Genomic DNA, 19996 nt, shown 5'->3' with positions numbered 1-19996 from the left:
CAAGGAAACAAGAGGAAACCGTGTGAAGTAACTCAGTCTCATTAAAAGGTTAAATGGGGGAGTTGTGGTAGCAGTGGTAAACTGGCAAATATTTGAAGAATTGTCCAGGAGAGTTAAAATACAGTTTGTAATAAGAGGGGTTTGTAATTAAAGCTGCAGGCAGCGTTGCAGACGCCCCCACTCCTATGCACATCGCAGTATGGGGTTGTTCCATGGAGCAAGAGGCAGAAGGAACATGGTAATATTGGGTTTTGCATGAAGGGGCATGCTAACTGTCGTGCAAACATCACTTCCTGCATCCAATAGGTGGCCCTCAAGAACACACACAGGTATCGTGGTGCTGCACATCACATGGAGAGTGTAAGTGAAATATACATCCTACAGATGCGCTATGACATATCATCAGTGATGTAACCTGGGGTCAGTGGGTGTTTTGGGTCTTTCAAGCATCAGTACCCCAGCAGCATTTGTCCAGGGTTCCTTATTGATCCGAAGCCATCCGGTGGCTTTCTTTGCAGCTTTGGTTACAAATCTGATAGCCTTCCTCTCTGCTTTCCCGGTGATGCCCAGTCGTGTTAATGCTTTGCAGAGTGATCTCCTCTGTAGCCTACCCTCAGAGGCTCACAGCAGGTTAGCCCGCCTCAACTCCCGCACTCTCCCACTTGCTCCTGGTACTTGGCGTCCTTCTTTTTATTGGCCTCGTCCATGCACTCTCCTCAGGGCACTGTGAGCTCCAGCAAGATCAGTTGCTTGGTGGAATCTGAAACAATGATCTGGATGTAGTCGTGTGGATGTAATCCAAGACGGGAAATTCAGCTGTTTGCCGAGATCCACTTCCAGTTGCCAGTCAGTGGCGGTGCTGAGGAGGCTGGACTTTGCTCTTGGAAATTGTAAATTTGATGCAAGTCAAATGATGTTTGTTACATCATGTTTACTTCGAACTAGATGGCGCTATGACTGGGACAGTTTTGTGTTTTATGATGAAATACCAAAATTGGTAAAAACTCACCATGGTAACACCATCACTGTAGAGCCCATCACCAAGTTCTTGAGGTCTTTCTAACCAAATTTGGGTGATATCTACTGGACCTGCTGGGAGTGCATCAGGTGGAATGACAACATGACATTTCATCTTGCCACTAGGTGCCACTATGACTAATCCACCCCAAGGCTGAATGGATTCTACCTTGTACAACATGAGTACCAAGTTTGGTGAAAATCTGCTGTACAGATTCTTCTAACAGACAAACACCACTGAAAACATTACAAGGTGCCATCTAGCACAAAAGATCATTATGTGTCCATATTGTAGGCCACTCTCAATTTACAGTAAGTTAACTTAATTGGATTGCTCATCTTGTTTGTTGAAGTTTTTAGCTTTGGTAGCCGTGGGTGATGCTAGCAGAAGCGCTAATGTTAGCTTGCTGCTACCAGTTTGCAGTCAGTACTGGTTCTGGAGGCTTTGTTGTGTCCTTGTCCGACTCATACGTTCTCTTTGTTGCCCGTTGGAGCTGCGTGGTAACATCACTGGCATGAATGTATTGCATCAACATAAACAGTTGAGTAAATACATTTATGTTGTATCGCTTTCTGTGTTTTCGTCATTGAAATTCAGAGTGATTCTTTGAGTTGTGGATACTAGCCAAAGTGTGAATAGGGGGACTCGTGCTACTTCAGGGATCCCATAGTTCTGACCTCTGCTGTTTGACACACGAGGCAAACAAACACCGCTGTAAACCAAATTTGTTATAGTTTGTCTGTTATGGTACCAGCGCCATCTTGCACACACACTTGGAAAACATATATGAATGAAGCACACAGACTAGTGCAGGTATGCATCCGCACTATAAAAAGATGCAGTCTAAACAGTGCTTACCGTCTGCTTCTGTCACACTGGCTTGTAACACAAAGTTTATGACTATCTACAGAAACAGTGGCATTCACTGTGCTGAGTGTAAGCCTGTGAGACGCACACACACACACACACACACACACACACACACACACACACACACACACACACACACACACACACACACACAAAACAAGAAAATGAGTTGAACTGACAGATGGCAAGCAGCACCACTGAGTCTCTCTCATCGGAACAGCATCTCTAATAACCCGTCCAGGTATTAGGGGATTTTCATCACAGCGGAGCAACAAGATCTCCACCAGAGGAATCCAGCCTGCTCTATTTCAATCTCTACATGTTGAAAAGATATATTGCTTAACTCTCTCATACTGGTTTTAATAATTACTTGTGAGAATATTTTGGCAGAGCCTCAGTTTTGCTAAAGATGCCCGCTTATAGATATGATTATGTCCAGTCTAAAAATATGAACTGCGTGTTCATATTTTAAGCTAGTGGAGATGTATTTTCAGTTACACTCATTCACCAGTGATCTCTTAAATCCATCCAATGGTCACTTTTCCTGGTAGGGGAACAATGGTGAGTCTACAAGGATCACACATGTCAAAGATTGTGTTTCTGAAAGGTAAATATTCATATGAGGTGGTTTATGTACGTGGACAAGTCAGCAATAAAAATAGGAGGATAAAGAGCTGCCAGTCATCACTTTATAGATGGTAATCCTCACCTACATGTCTAAAGGTCAGCTGCAGGTTGCGTGGGCCAGTGGAAAATGAGTCACCGTCACACACGGTAACATGTGACGGCCAGCAGGCTTTACAGTAGCTGCATGTGCAGCACAAGTGTGTGAATACAGCACTTAATGAGTGATAAGCTGCTGTAATTTTGAAGAGTAGAGTTAGGATTGGAATTGAATGGCCTACATTTACACAGGAGCATAATCAAACATATGCATCTGCCTGATGACTTGACGGACAACAGACGTGAAATCTGAAATCTGCTCGTAAACAGCTCGTGTTGCAGCGAGAGATTCTGGCAGCAGAGACCAGAGCAGATTGCTCTCTTGGACACAGCGACTGGTGCCTGATCCTGTAAAACAAGCCACAATGCCCGGGCTGCATGAGTTAACTGAGGTCAGCTTGACAATAGTAGCCAACAATGACTGATGCTTGTTGTCTAGTAAACACACTTCTCATCCCACTTTCAGATGTGGTATTATCAAAGTATATAAATAGAAGTTTATCAAGTGTATTTTGCCCGTCAAGTACTCACAAATAACTGTCTGGAGTTCACAAAGATTTTGCCACTGCTGCATCACTTCAGAAAACAGAAAGATCCAGCTACGTATATTCAGCTTGAGGCTAATGATGGCTGATGGCTAACAACAGCAAAACTGTGCAAAAATGTCTGTTTACAAACTCTCAAGTGCATTGCCTGGAATAATTCGCATCTTCTCTAAGCAACTGTATGCTCAGTGATCCACAAAGACTTTGACTTGCACTAAATCACTTTCATTTTCTCCGCTTTCCTTTAGCTTCAAGCTAACTATATGTGGCTGGCTCTGTCTGCGTTTTGGAGCCACAAAGAAGTGATGCAGGTAGGAAAAAAGTCTTTGTGAGTGCCTGAAAGATAAAATACACGTTATCATCAATATCATCAACAGATTAGGTTTTTGGAGTATCGTCTCATTCCTACGCAAGAGATATTTAGTCAGACACACTGACGTACCCAAAGACCCCGACCATACAACGGCTGCTCAGTCGTATCTGGTGGGATGTTTTCAGCTCCCAGGAACTGTGTGCACAACCTAGTGACATGAGTCCAAACATCATGACATTTAGAGATGACATCATGGTGAAAGACAAAGACACACAACCTCATTCAAGTGCGTTCATGTTCCCTTGGCTGATCTCCAGCTGGGTCCATGATGTATGATATCCCCTACCCCCACCCCCGTGCCCCCACCATAACTCTGCTTGCATCACGAATCAGTCTGCAGATAACATTCACATCAGTGAAGTGTGCGCCATCACCGCGACATACACGCTGCCATCTCCAGTATAAAAACAGGTGCCACCATTTACAGTGCAGGCATCCATCCTGCGTGGGTATTGGGTCACATCACCCACCTCTCACATTGGCTGTTGGTGCAAATACGCTCATGCAGGCTTATTTAGACCTAAAACTGTTTTGAATTTTATGATGTAAGTTTCAGAAGCTATTTCTGAAATGGCTTTTGACCCTCCATATACGCTGAGCAAGGAATCAGAAAACAGATGATAATCTTTAAACAAAGTTATCACAACCCACACATACTTTAAGGGATTTAATTAAGAAACAATGGTTAAATCACAAGTCTCCACCCTGCCTGACCAAACCACCACCAGAAGGTTGTCCTATAGATCAAGTTCCTTTAACAACTTTTTACCATGAGTGAGGACATCTGCATCAGTGAGCTGGTAGTTTTAGATGAACATATCTAATTTTGTATGTATATATATATATAATATAAATATTAAAAGTAATATTTATTCATGCTTTTGCACAGTCAAGTGCACTCACGTGTATTTTAGCTTGTGTGAAATTGCAAGGATTATATTCAGCAATGTAAACTGCACAAGTGTAGGGAGAGAGGGTGCAGGTGCACATGAAAAAAAGCCATCATCCATGAAAAAAGAGGTGATGCACACCTACTGACTCCAAGCCACAAGAGCGAATGCACTTGCACATTTAATAAGAAGAATTTATACTGAGTCATGTACAAATCACAAGCTCAAGAGTAAATTCAAACCGGCTTATATAAATTCTTAGCTGGAAAGTTTGGTTTTCCACTAATACTCCATCAGTGTTTCCCTTCCCTTAGCCAGTGTGGTGGTTTTCCATTTCCAGCAGGAATTTACAGCATAACAGTAACAACTCTTCAACCAACATGGAATAATATTATGAAGTTATTTGGAAATGAGTTCTCAGTGTTCTCTACTGAGTTATGGAGAAGATGAATTCTTGAGGTTCCCCGGGTGAAGTCACTGAACGTCCCTAGAATTCAAGGTGGCACGATATTCATTCAACATAAGGGCCTTCTGCACCCTTTCATCCTCAGAGTGACTCTTACCAACGCTTCGCTGGTCAGTGAGAGGCGTTCAGAGATCCATCACAGCAGCTGAAACATGAGGAGATAAATGAAGCGCAATCAAATGGTTTGGTAGAAGTCAGAAGGACTGTGAGAGAATAGAGAGCAGTAGTGTGAAAATTCACACAAGTGCGCTCATTAATGTTCTCAAATTCATGATCTCCTCTTCAGGATAGTGTCAATACCTCAGCATGCTGCCCTCTTGGTTCTTCTGAAGAACTGCTTGCTTCTCCTCAAGTGCCACACTGGGTAAATGGCGCCGCCTTGTGGAAGAAAGATAAAATTACAGCATCTTCACTGGCGTCAGTCCTGAGAAACAGTTACTGGTTGCTGTAATCTCTTTCTGATGTAAACCACAGTTCTCATTTTGTACAAGACTAAAGAAAATATGTGGTTCTGCAAAGTGAGACATACTGTAGATCAGGTAGATATCCTCCATTTGTGGTCTTTCAAGTATCAGTTCCCTTCTTCTTCTCCCCTCAGAATTTCTTAACCGTATCTCGGTTTGATAAGTGGGCTTGCTTTTTTAAGAAACCCTTATAATTACACTTCGCTCACTACACTGGCATATATTTCACCTCCGACCAAAAAAAAATCCTGTTCCTTTGAGATTATTTATGTTTATCAAAATTAAACTGCAGGTGGCACGGTGGTGCAGTGGTCAGCACTGTGGCCTCACAGAAAGAAGGTTCCAGGTTCCAGTCCCGGCTCCAGCACAGGATCTTTCTGTGTGAGTCTCCATGTTCTCCCTGTTCCTGTGTGGGTTCTCTCTGGTACTCCAGCTTCCTCCCACAGTCCAAAGACATCAAGAGAGGACGAGGCTGATTGATACTCTAAATTGACTGTAGGTGTGACTGTGAGTGTGAATGGTTGTCTGTCTCTATGTGTTGGCCCTGTGATGGACTGGTGACCTGTCCAGGGTGAACCCTGCCTCTTGTCCAAAGGCTGCTGGGATAGGCTCCAGCCCCCCCATGACCCTTAACAGGATAAACAGAAGAAAATGGATGGAAAATTAAACTGATCTGTTGGTGCAGTAAGCAATATATCCCTGATAATATTTCTTGAAAAACTACTTTGCCTTTAAAATAAGTCCATTCATTCCACTGAGATGATATTTATACATTTCTGTCCTATACTGAGTGCAATGACATTTATTCACTCAACATCTTCATCAAGCACAGGGTTGGAAAGAAAGAAATCTCCTCTCCCTCCTCTTTCTCTATCCTTCATCTTGATAAATCCCTTTTAAAAATGATATTTGTGGATAATTGTATGTCATATTTTGCAATCAGGGCATCATTTGAAAGGGGTGCTGACTCCAAACTGGGCAAGTATGAATCTGGATTTATACAGGGGCATACAAGATTGCCCACCACCTCTTAACCCTGCATGGGGACTTCGTCTCCCAGCAGGGGGCTCTGGACCCCTATCATCAAAACAGAAACTGAACCTATTACAACAATTGTTGCTGACATTGTGCAGATTCTCTTCATGTCACAATGCAGGATCAGTAGGGATCATGTTGGTCTGCAGCTGATGTTGAGTGAATATGAAATCAAACCTGACTAGAGATGTTCAATCATAAATTACAAAGGCAAAAACAATGAAAAGAAATCAAATTAATACATTTGAATTATTTTGCAATGTTTTAATTCTTATACCAAGAAGTGTCTTTATTTTTGATGACCTGCCTTTACTCTTTGCACCCTTACAGCAGGATTAACATCTGCTTGACTCATGCAGACACTCATTATTTTCATGTGTCTCCATTTATCCTTTATTCAGGTTTTTTCTACATTTTCTATATTCATAAAAGTATACCTCTGACTTGTTTATAAAGGAATTGTTATTTGTGTGTGTGTGTGTGTGTGTGTGTGTGTGTGTGTGTGTGTGTGTGTGTGTGTGTGAGTGTGTGAGCGCATATGAAACATGGACACTAATGTTGTAGATGTGTGTCACATGACATCAGTGTCCCACTCACACCCGAGCAGCTGGGATTGTTGATGGTGAACAGGTGCCAAGGCACAGATTTTGCACTCGTACTCTGTGCTTGTGTGTGTGTGTGTGTCTGCATGTTTGTGCGCGTGTGTCTTTGTGTGTATATGACCACAAATGTAAGCATGTGCTCAGTCACCAGAAGGAGCAACAATGCCCTGTTGTGTGGCGGTGAGAAACCGAATATCCAAGGACACGGTAGCTGAGCCAGCAGCTGTTTCATCCCTGCAGCTCCTATTACAGCACATCAGTGTTGACGTGCGTGTGGAGGCCTCACCACAAACTCGGCTTCTTCTTTAATTCTCTGACAGACGACCGTATGTCGTCATCCTTTCAGATCCTCCTCAATAAGTGCAAATGTGCGACTCAGCTACTAAAGTTAAGTTGTTTTAAAAGATTGATTTCTCCACAGGTGGCGTTCTCTATGAAGGAGACACAACAAAATGAGAAAACCTGCACAACAAAACTCTTATGATGCTTGTTATTACACAGTACACCAATTCAAGTCTGGCGTTCCCAGTTTTGCTTGTGTGAAAATGGTTGTAGATGTTCAAAAGCAAAGGTATTCTCCATGTTCATTTTTATGATTAGGGTTGAATTCATATTTCATCCTTTTCATGTTTCAGCTGATCAACATGAAGCTGTTCACACATTCAAACAATCCAAAGACAGTATATTATCTCATGATGACAGCGGCAAAGTCAAATTATAAGATACTTATCATGTGAAATACTACTAATAAATACCAATCACTAAAAGCTCATAATACTAATGTGTACATATCAGTGGACCACCACTTGTCAGTGAGGAATGTGTGTAGTAATATACTCGAGTACAGCACAAATACCTCGAAATACCTTTAAGTTGTCCTTGAAGCAGATAAAAGCAGTTCAACAGGGAAATAGTATCAGAGAGGTTGTTACTGATATTACATGAGAGACTATCAGTGCCAACAGGGCAGATCAAAGACCCAGACCACGCCAAAATACGCGCCCTCGTTCCTCCTCCCCGCTGACAGGACCACTGCGTACCCTACACTCGTCTGTGTGCGCGCTCCCCCTCATTAGTGAGGGACACGAGAACGCGCTTGTTCTGCATGAAAGTTGAAAAACTGCAGAGAGTTTTGAGGAAAACTAATTTGGACCAGCGACAGACCTGAGGGCGGATCTGAACTCAGCGTGACTGAACATGAACACCCTGAAGATGTTGGCGCTGCCTGTCCTCCTCATCCTGACGCACAGTGAGTGACTCTGGTCCGCCGGACTCTAGGAACTTTCCTCTGCACACCAGTTTAATGACTGCTGGAGTCCTGGAATGCAAGACGTTTCCAGAGGAAATAAAATTCTATAGTCATCCCTGTAGGCCTGAACATTACATGTCGATTGATAAAGTGAAGGAGTGTGTGTGTGTGTGTGTGTGTGTGTGTGTGTGTGTGTGTGTGTGTGTGTGTGTGAGAGAGAGAGACGGGTTTAAGTTGTTTATTTTTTAGAGAAGATCGTCCCTGGTGTGTCAGACTCTTGGTTCTCTTTGGCTTATTCAAGTTATTTTAGAAAAATGAAAAAAAGAAACGGAACAACAAAAAATCCTCAACAGAGGAGATTCAGAGCAAAAGTGATGGATCTGCTGTGATGAAGCATCCTTATTATTTCCCTTTGTAATTATTTTTAGTGTTCAAATGAAGTTTTATGGAGTGACTTGATGCAGATTGAACTTGTCGCAGATGAATGTACTGTAACAGATCAATGAGTGATTTATAAATTAGTGTAGTTTGGCGCGTGCGTGAAGGGTGTTAGTGTGTGCGCGCGTGTTTTTGTTGTTGTTGTATGATGCGTTCAGGGACTGCAGAGCAGAGATAGTGCGAGGGTGTGGTGAGGCATCATGTTTACACTGGACCCGCTCTGATGCCGTTTGAACCCGAGATCCACAATCTGATGAGACGCATCACAAGGCACCTCGGAGGAGTTGGAGATAGCCCCCGGTTGACCCCTCTCTTAATTGGACTGAGATGAAAACGAGTCCCGTAGAGGGAAATTCATTTGATGTTGCAGTGGGAACTTAAGAAATCTAAACGGTTTATGATTGTAACATTGGCGTGAGTTGTTCTAATCTTTCTGGCTGAGGAGCAAATGTTCTCACAGAGGTGAAAACACTGGAATCCTGTTGTTTTTTTTTTGTTTTTTTAAAAACACAGTGAGGACACATTTCCAGCTCTTAGGAGCCACAAACCTAAAATACTCAATATTAAATATCTCTGACACAGAGTTCAAGCACTTTGAAACATTTAAAAACTCATAAATTATCACGAATTATCTTCTTTTTTGCTTGAGCTATCGCATAAGTTTCTCTCTCTAAAGCCAGATCATGGCAGCAAGTTCGGTTTCAAGTTAAAATGAGGGGCTGGGGGGCTGAGGGTCGAGGGTTCAAGTAGTCAAGTAGAGTAGACCCTCACCCAAGTGTCATATATGTGTGTGCGTGTGTGTGTGTGTTCTGTGCCAGCTGAGATGGGTAAGGTTACTGTCATAAAGAGCAGCTTTGTATCGAAAACACTTGCTCTCTATGTACCCCCCCCACACACACACACACGCACACACACACACACACGCACACACACACACACACACACACACACACACACACACACACACACACACTCATACTTGTACTTGTGCACATGGACCTCCTTACTCACCTCAGTCATAAACACCTCATACCCCAGCCCTCACAGTAACCTTGACACCCCCATCACTACAGAGGACATTTGTAGCGCAGTGAAATCTCTTGTTGATTTGATGACGTCGGTGTGCCTGTTTGAAAATACATTTCTTTACAGCAGAGCTTTGGCTCAGTCATATTTTGTATGTTACAGTGTCAAAAGCATTACTTACCTGCTTGCCATGGAGGGAGGAATATTTTGTACTCACCCTTTAGTCAAGGGGTGACGCTATCCCTTTCAGAGAGCAATGAGAGGGAGAAATGTTCTTGTGCTGAACCCTGGTCTCCTCTTATGAGGTTGCAAAAATGAAGATGGATTTTTTTCTATTTGGTAGTTTATGTTAAGGGTGCAAATCATTCATTTCCTGGAGACGCACGCCATCCTTAGGTGTACATTAAACCTTACGTTGTCTCCCAAACCTTACATAAAAGAAATTGAATTTTTGTCCCAAATAGAGTTGCGAATTCCCACGGATTTATTGCATCTTTTCCCAACACACACACACACACACACACACACACACACACACACACACACACACACACACACACACACACACACAACTGCTTCTTAAATCAGTTTATCTCATTATCTCATAGACTGTTTTGAGGTATAAAAAAGGGATTGTGAGCACGTGTGAATTGTTGGCCAGGTAGAATGTAGTTGCTTGATAATAACAGTATGTGAACTGGAGTGTTCAGCAGTGTGAAATCACTGCATATGTACATGTAGACAAACACACGCACACGCGCACACACACACACACACACACACACACACACACACACACACTGTACAGTGAAGATCTTCCTCCTTTAGCGCTTCAACCTTCCAAGGAAGTGTTATTTAATAGTTTACAAGTCTCTCAATCCCTGTCGTTGGCTCTAATTAAAGTCAGTTCCTTCAATAATTTCCCTCGCTGGTTCAAAATGTATTCATACAACAAATTTTCTTCTGTGTACCTGCAATAAATATAATGGGTTTTACAGCAGGGGATTAAACCACACAGTCCCTTAAAGCCACTAAGACATGTTGCATGGTCATCTTTCTTGAAACTACTTCTGCTCGTCTTAACCATTATCGAAACTTTGATTCAAACCTCTTTGAAAACCTGTCAAAGACAGAGCACCATCGTTCTCCTTAGTGAAGAAAAGTTGAGCAGTTTTACATTGTCTTTTGAACTGATTTTGATACTTGACAGAGAGATTTTTTTAGGCACTGTGTCACTTTAACTATATTTAAGAATTTATACAGACATTATTTTTAGGTGGATGCCTGCGCATGTTTGTGAGGGATGTTTCTCGTCACACTTGGTCTTTGTGAATGTGTGAGCGCATGCTGAAGTGACTGATCGCTGCGGGAGGTTATCAGGACGGGATAAAACAGCTCATCTGAAAACCATCCATCACAGACATTCCTACGCACCACCGCTCCTGGCACCACCAGGATGTACGCTGTGTGTGTGTGTGTGTGTGTGTGTGTGTGTGTGTGTGTGTGAACATAAAAAAAGCAGATGTTTACATAGCATACTGTGGGAAATGGATGTTTCTGTATTTTCTTTGAATCCATGACTCCCACATGTTGGCTGCGCACACTTAAATTATATTTAGTTTCTGGTTTTACATCTGTTGCACTTCTTCTTTCTGGCTGCTGCATGGTAGCTTAAGTCTCATCGGTCCAACTACAACCAGCTTCTTACCTTTTTCACAAAAGATGCGTGTATTTTATCAGTTACATTGCAGCAAATCTGATTTTTTCATTCTCATCATGAACGTGAATATACGGGCTGGCCAGATCGTCATCCAATGACTGATATTTGACAAAATGAATTGGTGAAACACATTATTGTCCACTTTTTTTTGTACAGATTTGTGTATGCACTATCCATACACTGTTTCTTTGAAGGTATCTCATGATTTATAATAGCTGACTAATCATTTCTCTCTTGCAGGTCCAGCCAGTCTGTCCGTGACAGTGAGCAACAATAAACCCAAAGTGGAGGTCCACGAACACACAGGTGAGAGCCTTTGCTTTTTTTGTTTTAAAGAGCATAATTTTCTTCTGTGGTGTAAGTTTCACATAGCAAGTCAAAGTCAAGAACTTCATCGAACTTCTTTAATACTGGAGAAGCTGTAGTCGTTATGTATCCTCTCGAAATTTAATTTAGGTGACAATTTAACCAAATAGATACCTCATCCGCATGCTTGTCTCGTGTTCATCACAACATTAATGTGTGTTGCTCCATTCTTGGACTGGTTTTACCCCCCCACATGTCCTTTGTCTCTTTTCTGGGTTGGTCTATGCAGGTTCTACTGCCATGTTAGGCTTTTTTATTTGCTGTTCTTTCTTATTGTTCTTTTGTGTATTGGAAGATAAATTACACGTCTTTAAAAGATCTCATCAAATTAAATGTATTATTAATATTCCTATTATCAGCTTGGCTCTGTGTTGCATACCCTGTATGCAGATGACACCTAAATCTATCTAAACAATTCTGAAACATTTATTGTAAGAGCAGTAAAAATATTTCACCGCTTTGGCAGATTCTCAGGCTACAAATTTATAAGTCTGAGGTAATTCTCCAACATGTCTCGGTCTCTTCCCGCTTTCATTTGGCTTTGGTTTTGCCTGTTTGGTCATAAATATAAAGCCCAGTGGACTGCGCTGTCACAGTCTCCTCTGGGGAGAGTGAAGCTTTTTTAAGATAGATATACAACAGGGGCTGCACGGAAAGAAGGTTTCACAGAAAGAAGGTTCCGGGTTCGAGTCCCGGCTCGGGCACGGGATCTTTCTGTGTGAGTCTGCATGTTCTCCCTGTTCCTGTGTGAGTCTGCATGTTCTCCCTGTTCCTGTGTGGGTTCTCTCTGGTACTCCAGCTTCCTCCCACAGTCCAAAGACATCAAGAGGGATACTCTAATACTGATACTCTAAATTGACCGTAGGTGTGACTGTGAGTGTGAATGGTTGTCTGTCTCTATGTGTTGGTCCTGTGATGGACCAACATGGAGCAACACACATTAATGTTGTGATGAACACGAGACAAGCATGCGGATGAGGTATCTATTTGGTTAAATTGTCATTGACCTGTCCAGGGTGAACCCTGCCTCTCACCTGTTGACGCTGGGATAGGCTCCACCCCCCCGACCCTTAATGTAGGAGTAAGCGGAAGACAATGGATGGATATACTACAGTTGCCTCATTTGTTCCAATAGCTGTCTTTGTTGTTCTTTTCCACATCTGCAAATATGCAGCTTTGTCACTGGTACATTTTGCTATTAAGCTGTACCTCAACGAGCTTCCTCTCTTGGCTGTGGAGGAGGTCTACAAAATCCTGACATTAAGGTTTTTTAGGCCTCTGTGGGACTTTTGGGACGCTATCACCAGTGATGACTGGGACAGTGCCTGCAGGTACTAAAACTAAAATAAAAGGCTATAGACAAACATGAAATCCCTGCAGTTGAATTGTTTGCTTACAACATACAGCAAAAAGAGTAAATCTGCTGAAAGCTCATATTTGGTCTCTCGTTTGTTCTCTTGTTAAGGGTTTCTGGGTTAAAAAGCGTCATATTTTATTCATGAAACAACCAGCCCTGGACCATCCTCTCTGTATTCCGGGAGCACAATAAACATTTCAGATTCTCGGCCCTTTAGACTACCACTTATTCGAGAAAGGAGAGGTTTTCTTTTTCCTCTGGATTTCAGATTCTGTCCCTACAGTTTCACATTGGACTTTGTGTGTTATGGAACTTTTTCTTTGAAAGCTCAAGGCTTCTGGCTTCAGGAAAAAAATTTTTTCCTTTTTTTTTTTCTTTTTCCCATATTTGGGACCCCTTCTTGACTATACTGGAGCTAACTGAAGATGGTGGGGCCCAGGCCCTCCCTGCTGGCCTCTATGGACGAGCATGGACTGACATCCCTAAGTCTTATACCCCTTTCTCACTGCATTCATGGGTTTTCCAGACCCGGACAAACCCACGAATAAAAGCTGAATGTTCCTGTTCCCATAGCAAAGAGGGAGTTGCTTGTCTGTGTTTTCCCCTGGTGATTCACGTTCAGCATCATAAATGCAGTAACTGCACCAGAAATAATTGAAACATGTTGTCAAAGTAGTACTTGAGTGTAGTAAAGGCTTGCAGACAATCTTCAGTAGCTGCAGCAGCATAGAGGACAAAGGACTGTTTTTTTGAGACAAGCTTTCATGCCTACATGTGTATTGTTGACAGCGGAGCTCCGAGTCGTCGTGTGTGTGTCGATATTGTAAGCGATGGAAGCTGAACCCAAATTACAACCTCCAAAATGATCGTTAAAGTAAATCAAGACTGCTTAAAGAAGATCCAGCAAAACGTCAATATACTCCTCATGACTTGAGGATTTATCACAGGACTCTTGCATTGATTTGATCTAACTGGCAAACAGGTACATGTCTGCTGCTGAGTGACAGCTTGCTGTAATGGTTCCTCTTTCACCAAAATTCTGCTTCCTGTTCCTCCAGATGCTGTCCTGGTCTGTGAATTCAGGACCGAGAAAGATCCGAGCCCTCGAATCGAGTGGAAGAAGAAAGAAAAGGGGGTGACGTTCGTGTACTTTAATAACAAATTCACCAGTGAGTGACAACTTCTTAAGGTTTCTCTGAACTAAAAAAAACCCCAGGATGATACTTTGCTACTTTTCTTGCCATCATTCTTTAAGCACACCTTTTTTAGCTAAACATTGCCCACCTTCCACCATCTTTTCACGACACTCCTCTTTTCTTTCCCCCTACTGTAGGCACGTACGCAGGCCGGGCCAAGATAGAGGGAGCGACGCTGACAATACACTCAGTTACAGAGAAAGACTCGGGGGAGTATCGCTGTGAGGTCACTGCTAGCAAGGATAACACCAACTTTGGAGAAGCCACTGTAACCCTCAAAGTGCTTGGTATGCCTTTATGTAACTGTCAGAGCACGTTTCTACGAGGATGGAAACAAACATGTGTATGTCACATGCACACAATCTCCTCTCACAGGTGTTACTGTTGCTAGGCAATTGACAACAAAAATACATCCTAGTTTGCTGCTCTATTTTTCAAGACTGGTAGGTACTTTGTGCCTTGAGGTCCCAAAGATGTCCTTCCCTCCCGCATCACTTCTTTGTTACTCTAGAATGCAGAAAGAGGCAGCAATGTACAGTATATTTGCAACTGCTGAACAGAACAATACATCAAGCAGTGTATCAGAAAAAGGTTTCTAAGTATTTATGTGTAACTATCTGATCTCTAGTGCCTCCTCATGTGCCGGCCTGTGAGGTTCCCAGCTCTGTGTTTGTGGGTTCGGGCCTGGAGCTTCTCTGCAAAGACAAGCTGAGCGTGCCGCCTGCCTCCTACCGCTGGTACAAAGACAACAAGGTCCTGACAGCCACAGCTGACACGCCATACAGCATCGACACTCACAAAGGCACACTGGTGAGTTCACATTAAAACATGTACGTGTACATACATGGACACGCATGTGCAGACGCACAGCTGTTGCTCTCTAATCTCACACCTGTTATTGCTTGTCTGGAGCAGAAGTTTAAAAGTGTGTCCAAAGTGGATGCTGGGATGTATCGCTGCGAGTCCTCCAACAGTGTCGGTGCACCCAAGAGCTGTGTGGCCCAGCAGCTCAAAGTCGTCGAGTGTAAGGGGTTTGATCCAACAGTTCATTACGCGCCCTGTTCTTCTGACAGAACACTGAGTAAACACTCTCTCTGCCCTTGCAGATCCTTTGAACATGACCATACTGATAGCAGGTGCCTCAGGTTTTCTACTGCTCATCCTCTTGTGCTGCATCTGTGTGTGTGTCTGCCGACGTCGCGGATGCTGCAAGAGTGAGTAGTTTGCCCGGTCGCATCCATCTAACCATCGAATTATCCTTTCGATTCAAAAGTAGCCTCTTCACTAAGATACCCAACAAACTTGTCTTAGGGGAGTTTGTAACAAGTGACCTTGATAGAAAAGACCAGGTTTGTAAGCGGCTTTTCTCATCGTCATCTTTGTTTAGGTCGAGGAGGAAAAACAGCATCTTGAAAAAAAGAGAGTGAAAAATTTCACACCATGTTCATTAAAGAAAACACACAGACACAAGATAGAACTTCCTCGAAACACGAAGTAATAAACCCACCGGAGTTTTTCATTTTCTAATTGGCCTTTGGATTAAAGTAGCGGTTTTATCATTTTACATGACTTTTAAACCACTTCAGTCCAAATAACGAGATGTCCCGTGAAGTTGTTGGCTACTAGTTGTGTTTCGGTGCTGCACTTTTACAACAAGCTGCTCTCACTCACGCTTTGTAAATAAAAGGTAATACACAAGAATTTGCATGAAACCCACAGAACTGTGAGAGACGCTGGCACATTTGCAGCTGTTTTTATACACGTATTTATTTTTATTTAAGTCAGAAACAATATCGAACCTGAACCAAGTGATTTCGGTGCCTAACTTAACCAGACCTTAACCACAGCATTGTTACAACTCCTCTAAAATATTGTGTGCATGTGTACAGATCACTCATAGAGCTACACTGGGTTATTCATAAAAAATGTGTAAGATGTTGTACGAATGTTTTCAGAATTATATGTTGTTTTACATTTCAAGCTTTTGACTTTATCTGCTATTTTAGAGGTGAAATACGAGTATAAAAAGAACAAAGGAATGACCTGTTTTGCAAGTAAAATGGAAAAGTATATGTTATCATTCCTCACTGTTCACAAAGACTGTGAGGATGAAAAAATCTTAACGTCTGCTGTTCTTTGTGTCTTCAACCAGAGGGAAAGAAAGCAAAAAAGTGAGTCCGACTTTTATTCGTCCCGTAGCTACGCCGCCCCAGCTGGTGTTGAACTTTGACTGAACTGGCTCTTTTTGTCTTTCAGCACCAAGTCCTACAACCCTCCTCCACCTCCTCCCATCCGTAACGTGAGTAGCTTTGTTTTGTGATCACACCGGGGCTCATTCTGTTTGGGTCGCCAGTTAACGTTGTTGATAAGAAGCTGATAGCGCAGTCTTCCAACTAATTAAAGGAAACTGTTCATTGTGTGTCTCTCTGCTCTCTACAGCTCAAGAACTACAAACAAACCCAGTCCTTCATGATCTGATGGCAAAGCACCATGCTCCTGTGTCAGATCATCCAAAAATGAAAAAGGTACATTTATTTGTCAGTGCACTGGACATGACTGTGTGACACTGGTGCCTTGGATGGAAAGATCAGTGCTTATGAATAAAACAAAAGGCCAAAGATTCCAACTGGTTTTATAAGATCCCTCCGGCGCCATGCACTCCACTTGTTTGTTTAGGGAAAGACTGTCTGTATCTATTATTTTATTATAGCTTGAGACTTAGAGTACAATATCCAGGGTTATTCTCATTTCACATTTTTTTTTTTTATACTTAGATATGTTTATTGATGTCATCCTTGGCTAGTAACCGCACTTCAGCTTAGGTTTTTGCTCTCTTGTGCCATCTATGGGCTAATTACTTTAACTGCATACACTGATTTTGGCAGACTGTATATAAATTGTATCCTTCTTACTGCCTTGAGATGTTTTAAATGTCGTCGTTCTCTCATTATTGCTTGTGTTTTTGCGCGTTAACATGTGATGATTGTTTTGTCTTTGATTTTTGGTTGCATAAACTCAAAACTGGTGAGCTGTACAACAAATGAACAGGTGTCGGCAAACACTGAATGGTGCTTTGTACGCTTTTAAAACCTTTGAAACTCATTTATTTCACTGAATCCAACTCATGTTAATTGTCAAAGAAACATAAAAAAATATGTAGCCTAAACTGAAATTCATTGTTTATGAGTTAACTGGCACATAACTGGGTTGTGAACAGAGGTTGTATAGGTGGCATGCCATTGGTTTAATAGCAAATACATGCAGATTTCCAACAACCTCTCAGTATTCTTTGTATTTATGAGGTATATAGCCAATGTCAGCATGCTCATACTAACCAATATGGCGACTGTGGTAAACATGAACATGTTAGCATTCTGACATCAGCATTCAAACTCAAAACGGCTTCATAGCAGCCTCACTCAGTTGCTAACATGGCTGTAGTCTTTTTTATTCATCAGCATATTCTTATTATATACATGCGCCATTCTTGTTTATAGTTAGTGGCTAGTTCAAAAATATACAGGTACATTTTTCGGTCATAATTCATCAGTCATTGCCCTCTGAACAGTATATTTATGGTAAATATAACAAAAATAATAATTACAGAAGCTGAGAACGATAGTGCTTGCGATGATTATTCTAATGTAGTGATCTGGAGATCCAGAGTGAATTGTTGTGTTGTTTTGTTGCTTGTTTTTTTTAATGATGATGTGGCTATAATAGATATTAAACTTGTGATATCAAGATAATTGCAGTCATGCCTGTGACACCATATTACTGCCACAGCGAAATATTTTCATCCTGTGTGACCATGTCTCCTTTTGACTGAATTCCACATACCGGCAGCTGTGTTGGGGAGAGGAACCCAATGATGACATCACTCTTTTGCTCCCGTTTAATTCACTGCTGTTTTGTGCCAGTAAAACCAACATGATGTCTCGCGTCTTTTGTAGTATCAGTATTGGTAGACAAACAGCTTTAGTGTCATGTAAGGAAATCCTTGTGTCTACCGACATGTCCACTAGATGGCACCACAGCACTAACTGTAGGTGTCCAGACAGACAAAAGGCCTCCAGCTACATGATGCCAGCCTTTATTCATTATTTGTCCATGAACAGTAGCGCTATTGTTACCCCGCTTTTGTGCTTGTTTTCCTCCTTTTTTTTGTGGTTCCCATAAATTAAACATCTCTGAATGCACTGATTTCTTTTTGTCTGGAACAACATCGACTGTGTGCTCATGGAGATGCAAGTAGGCTGTTTGCAGTTTGAAGAATTGATTCATGCTCATGTCCTTTAGCGATTTAACTGCTACACCAGTGCCAGGGAGCAGTAACAGATCTATTCTCTTACATTAACCTTCTGAGTGATCACCTCAGGTGGATCCATTGATCTGCTATTACTGTTGTTGGCTCTCTCACATCCTCATTATCAGCCTTTGAAGCTACAGCACTATCAGCCAAGCTCTAAAATGTACAAATGATATGACTCAGCCTGTCAAGCTCAATGAAAACAATGCATTTGGAAATTGTAGAATTCTTTTATGGATAAATTCACTTGCCCACGATGTCTAGACAGAAACATTCACTCGTTACTTTTGTCATAATTGTTTTGAACTCATTTCTTGCGTCTAGCGTGCATTATTTTTCTTTCTGTGTACATCTCACGATTACAGCTTGTTCTGAGCTTGTCGCAATTAATTTTAAACTCCTTGTGTCCAATATAAAGACTTTCATCATTTTCATCAGACATTTGGACAGCACTTCAAAATGAAACACACACACACACACACACACACACACACACACACACACACACACACACACACACACACACACACACACACACCACCAGAGAGGGATGGTTGTCCCATCTTTCCACAGCGTGTGAAAAACACATGCAAAAAGAACCAAATTGCATGTTAAAAAAATGACCTCAGTATGATTTTGTTGTGATGGTGTTAACTGATGTGGTGCACTTGTACTGTGCGTTGTTGTGTTTGGCCAGCTCATGTTCTTAATCTTGTCTTTCATGAGAAGTGGCTGTGTGATGAACACAGGAGATGCAGTAACCCCTCTCTTTCTCTCCTTATTCTAAGACCTCAACTGTGGTTTTTGGCAACATTTGCTCCTGCGCGTAAGTTTTCTGTGCATCAGATTGTGTCAAAACACAAAGTCAGGTTTCTATAGGAGTGTAACAGTACACGTCTAGGTTTGCATTCCAATCGTGGGGTCAAAGTTTCAGTTTTTAGTTTGGCTGCTTTTTACATTAAGAAGAACATCTCCAGCAAATGGCAGCAAAATATAGAGACGCACTGCGATGAAATGGATAAAATAAACAATGTGTTAAGCTCTCTTTATGGTCGTTACAGCCTCTACTTCTCTGCAGTTCTTTGGCTCCGCCCTCCCCACAACTTTTAATTTCCTTGTGGAACCCAGAATATTGTGGTAAACGTGTACAAATCAAATCTAGGGCTGCTGGATTGAACGGTTTTTACTTTCTGTTACATCTCTACACTACGCCTATACTCAATAAATGTTGAGTTACAATTCCAAAGTAATGTGCTCAAATAGGCGGCACGGTGGTGCAGTGGTTAGCACTGTTGCCCCGCAGCAAGAGCCCTGCCCCCCCCAGCCCCCCCCCCCCCAGCCCCAGCTCG

General features: G+C 42.1%; 1 protein-coding gene across 1 annotated transcript; it reads left to right on the top strand.

The window, feature by feature from the left end:
* Window positions 1–8056: 8056 nt before the first annotated feature.
* jam2b (junctional adhesion molecule 2b) lies at window positions 8057–19057 on the top strand. Its single transcript, XM_086221255.1, has 10 exons — window positions 8057–8235; window positions 11660–11725; window positions 14201–14311; window positions 14476–14625; window positions 14967–15148; window positions 15254–15362; window positions 15445–15552; window positions 16491–16509; window positions 16595–16637; window positions 16778–19057. The coding sequence occupies exons 1-10, from the start codon at window positions 8184–8186 to the stop codon at window positions 16814–16816; spliced, it is 879 nt and encodes a 292-aa protein (XP_086077381.1). The 5' UTR covers window positions 8057–8183; the 3' UTR covers window positions 16817–19057.
* The last annotated feature ends 939 nt before the right edge of the window (window positions 19058–19996 follow it).

The sequence above is a fragment of the Aulostomus chinensis genome, chromosome 12 (assembly GCF_037954235.1).
Source record: "Aulostomus chinensis isolate RoL2024-O1b breed Wild chromosome 12, RoL_Achi_v1.0, whole genome shotgun sequence".
NCBI classification, from domain to species: domain Eukaryota; kingdom Metazoa; phylum Chordata; class Actinopteri; order Syngnathiformes; family Aulostomidae; genus Aulostomus; species Aulostomus chinensis.
This window is presented reverse-complemented; position numbering and strand designations above follow the sequence as displayed.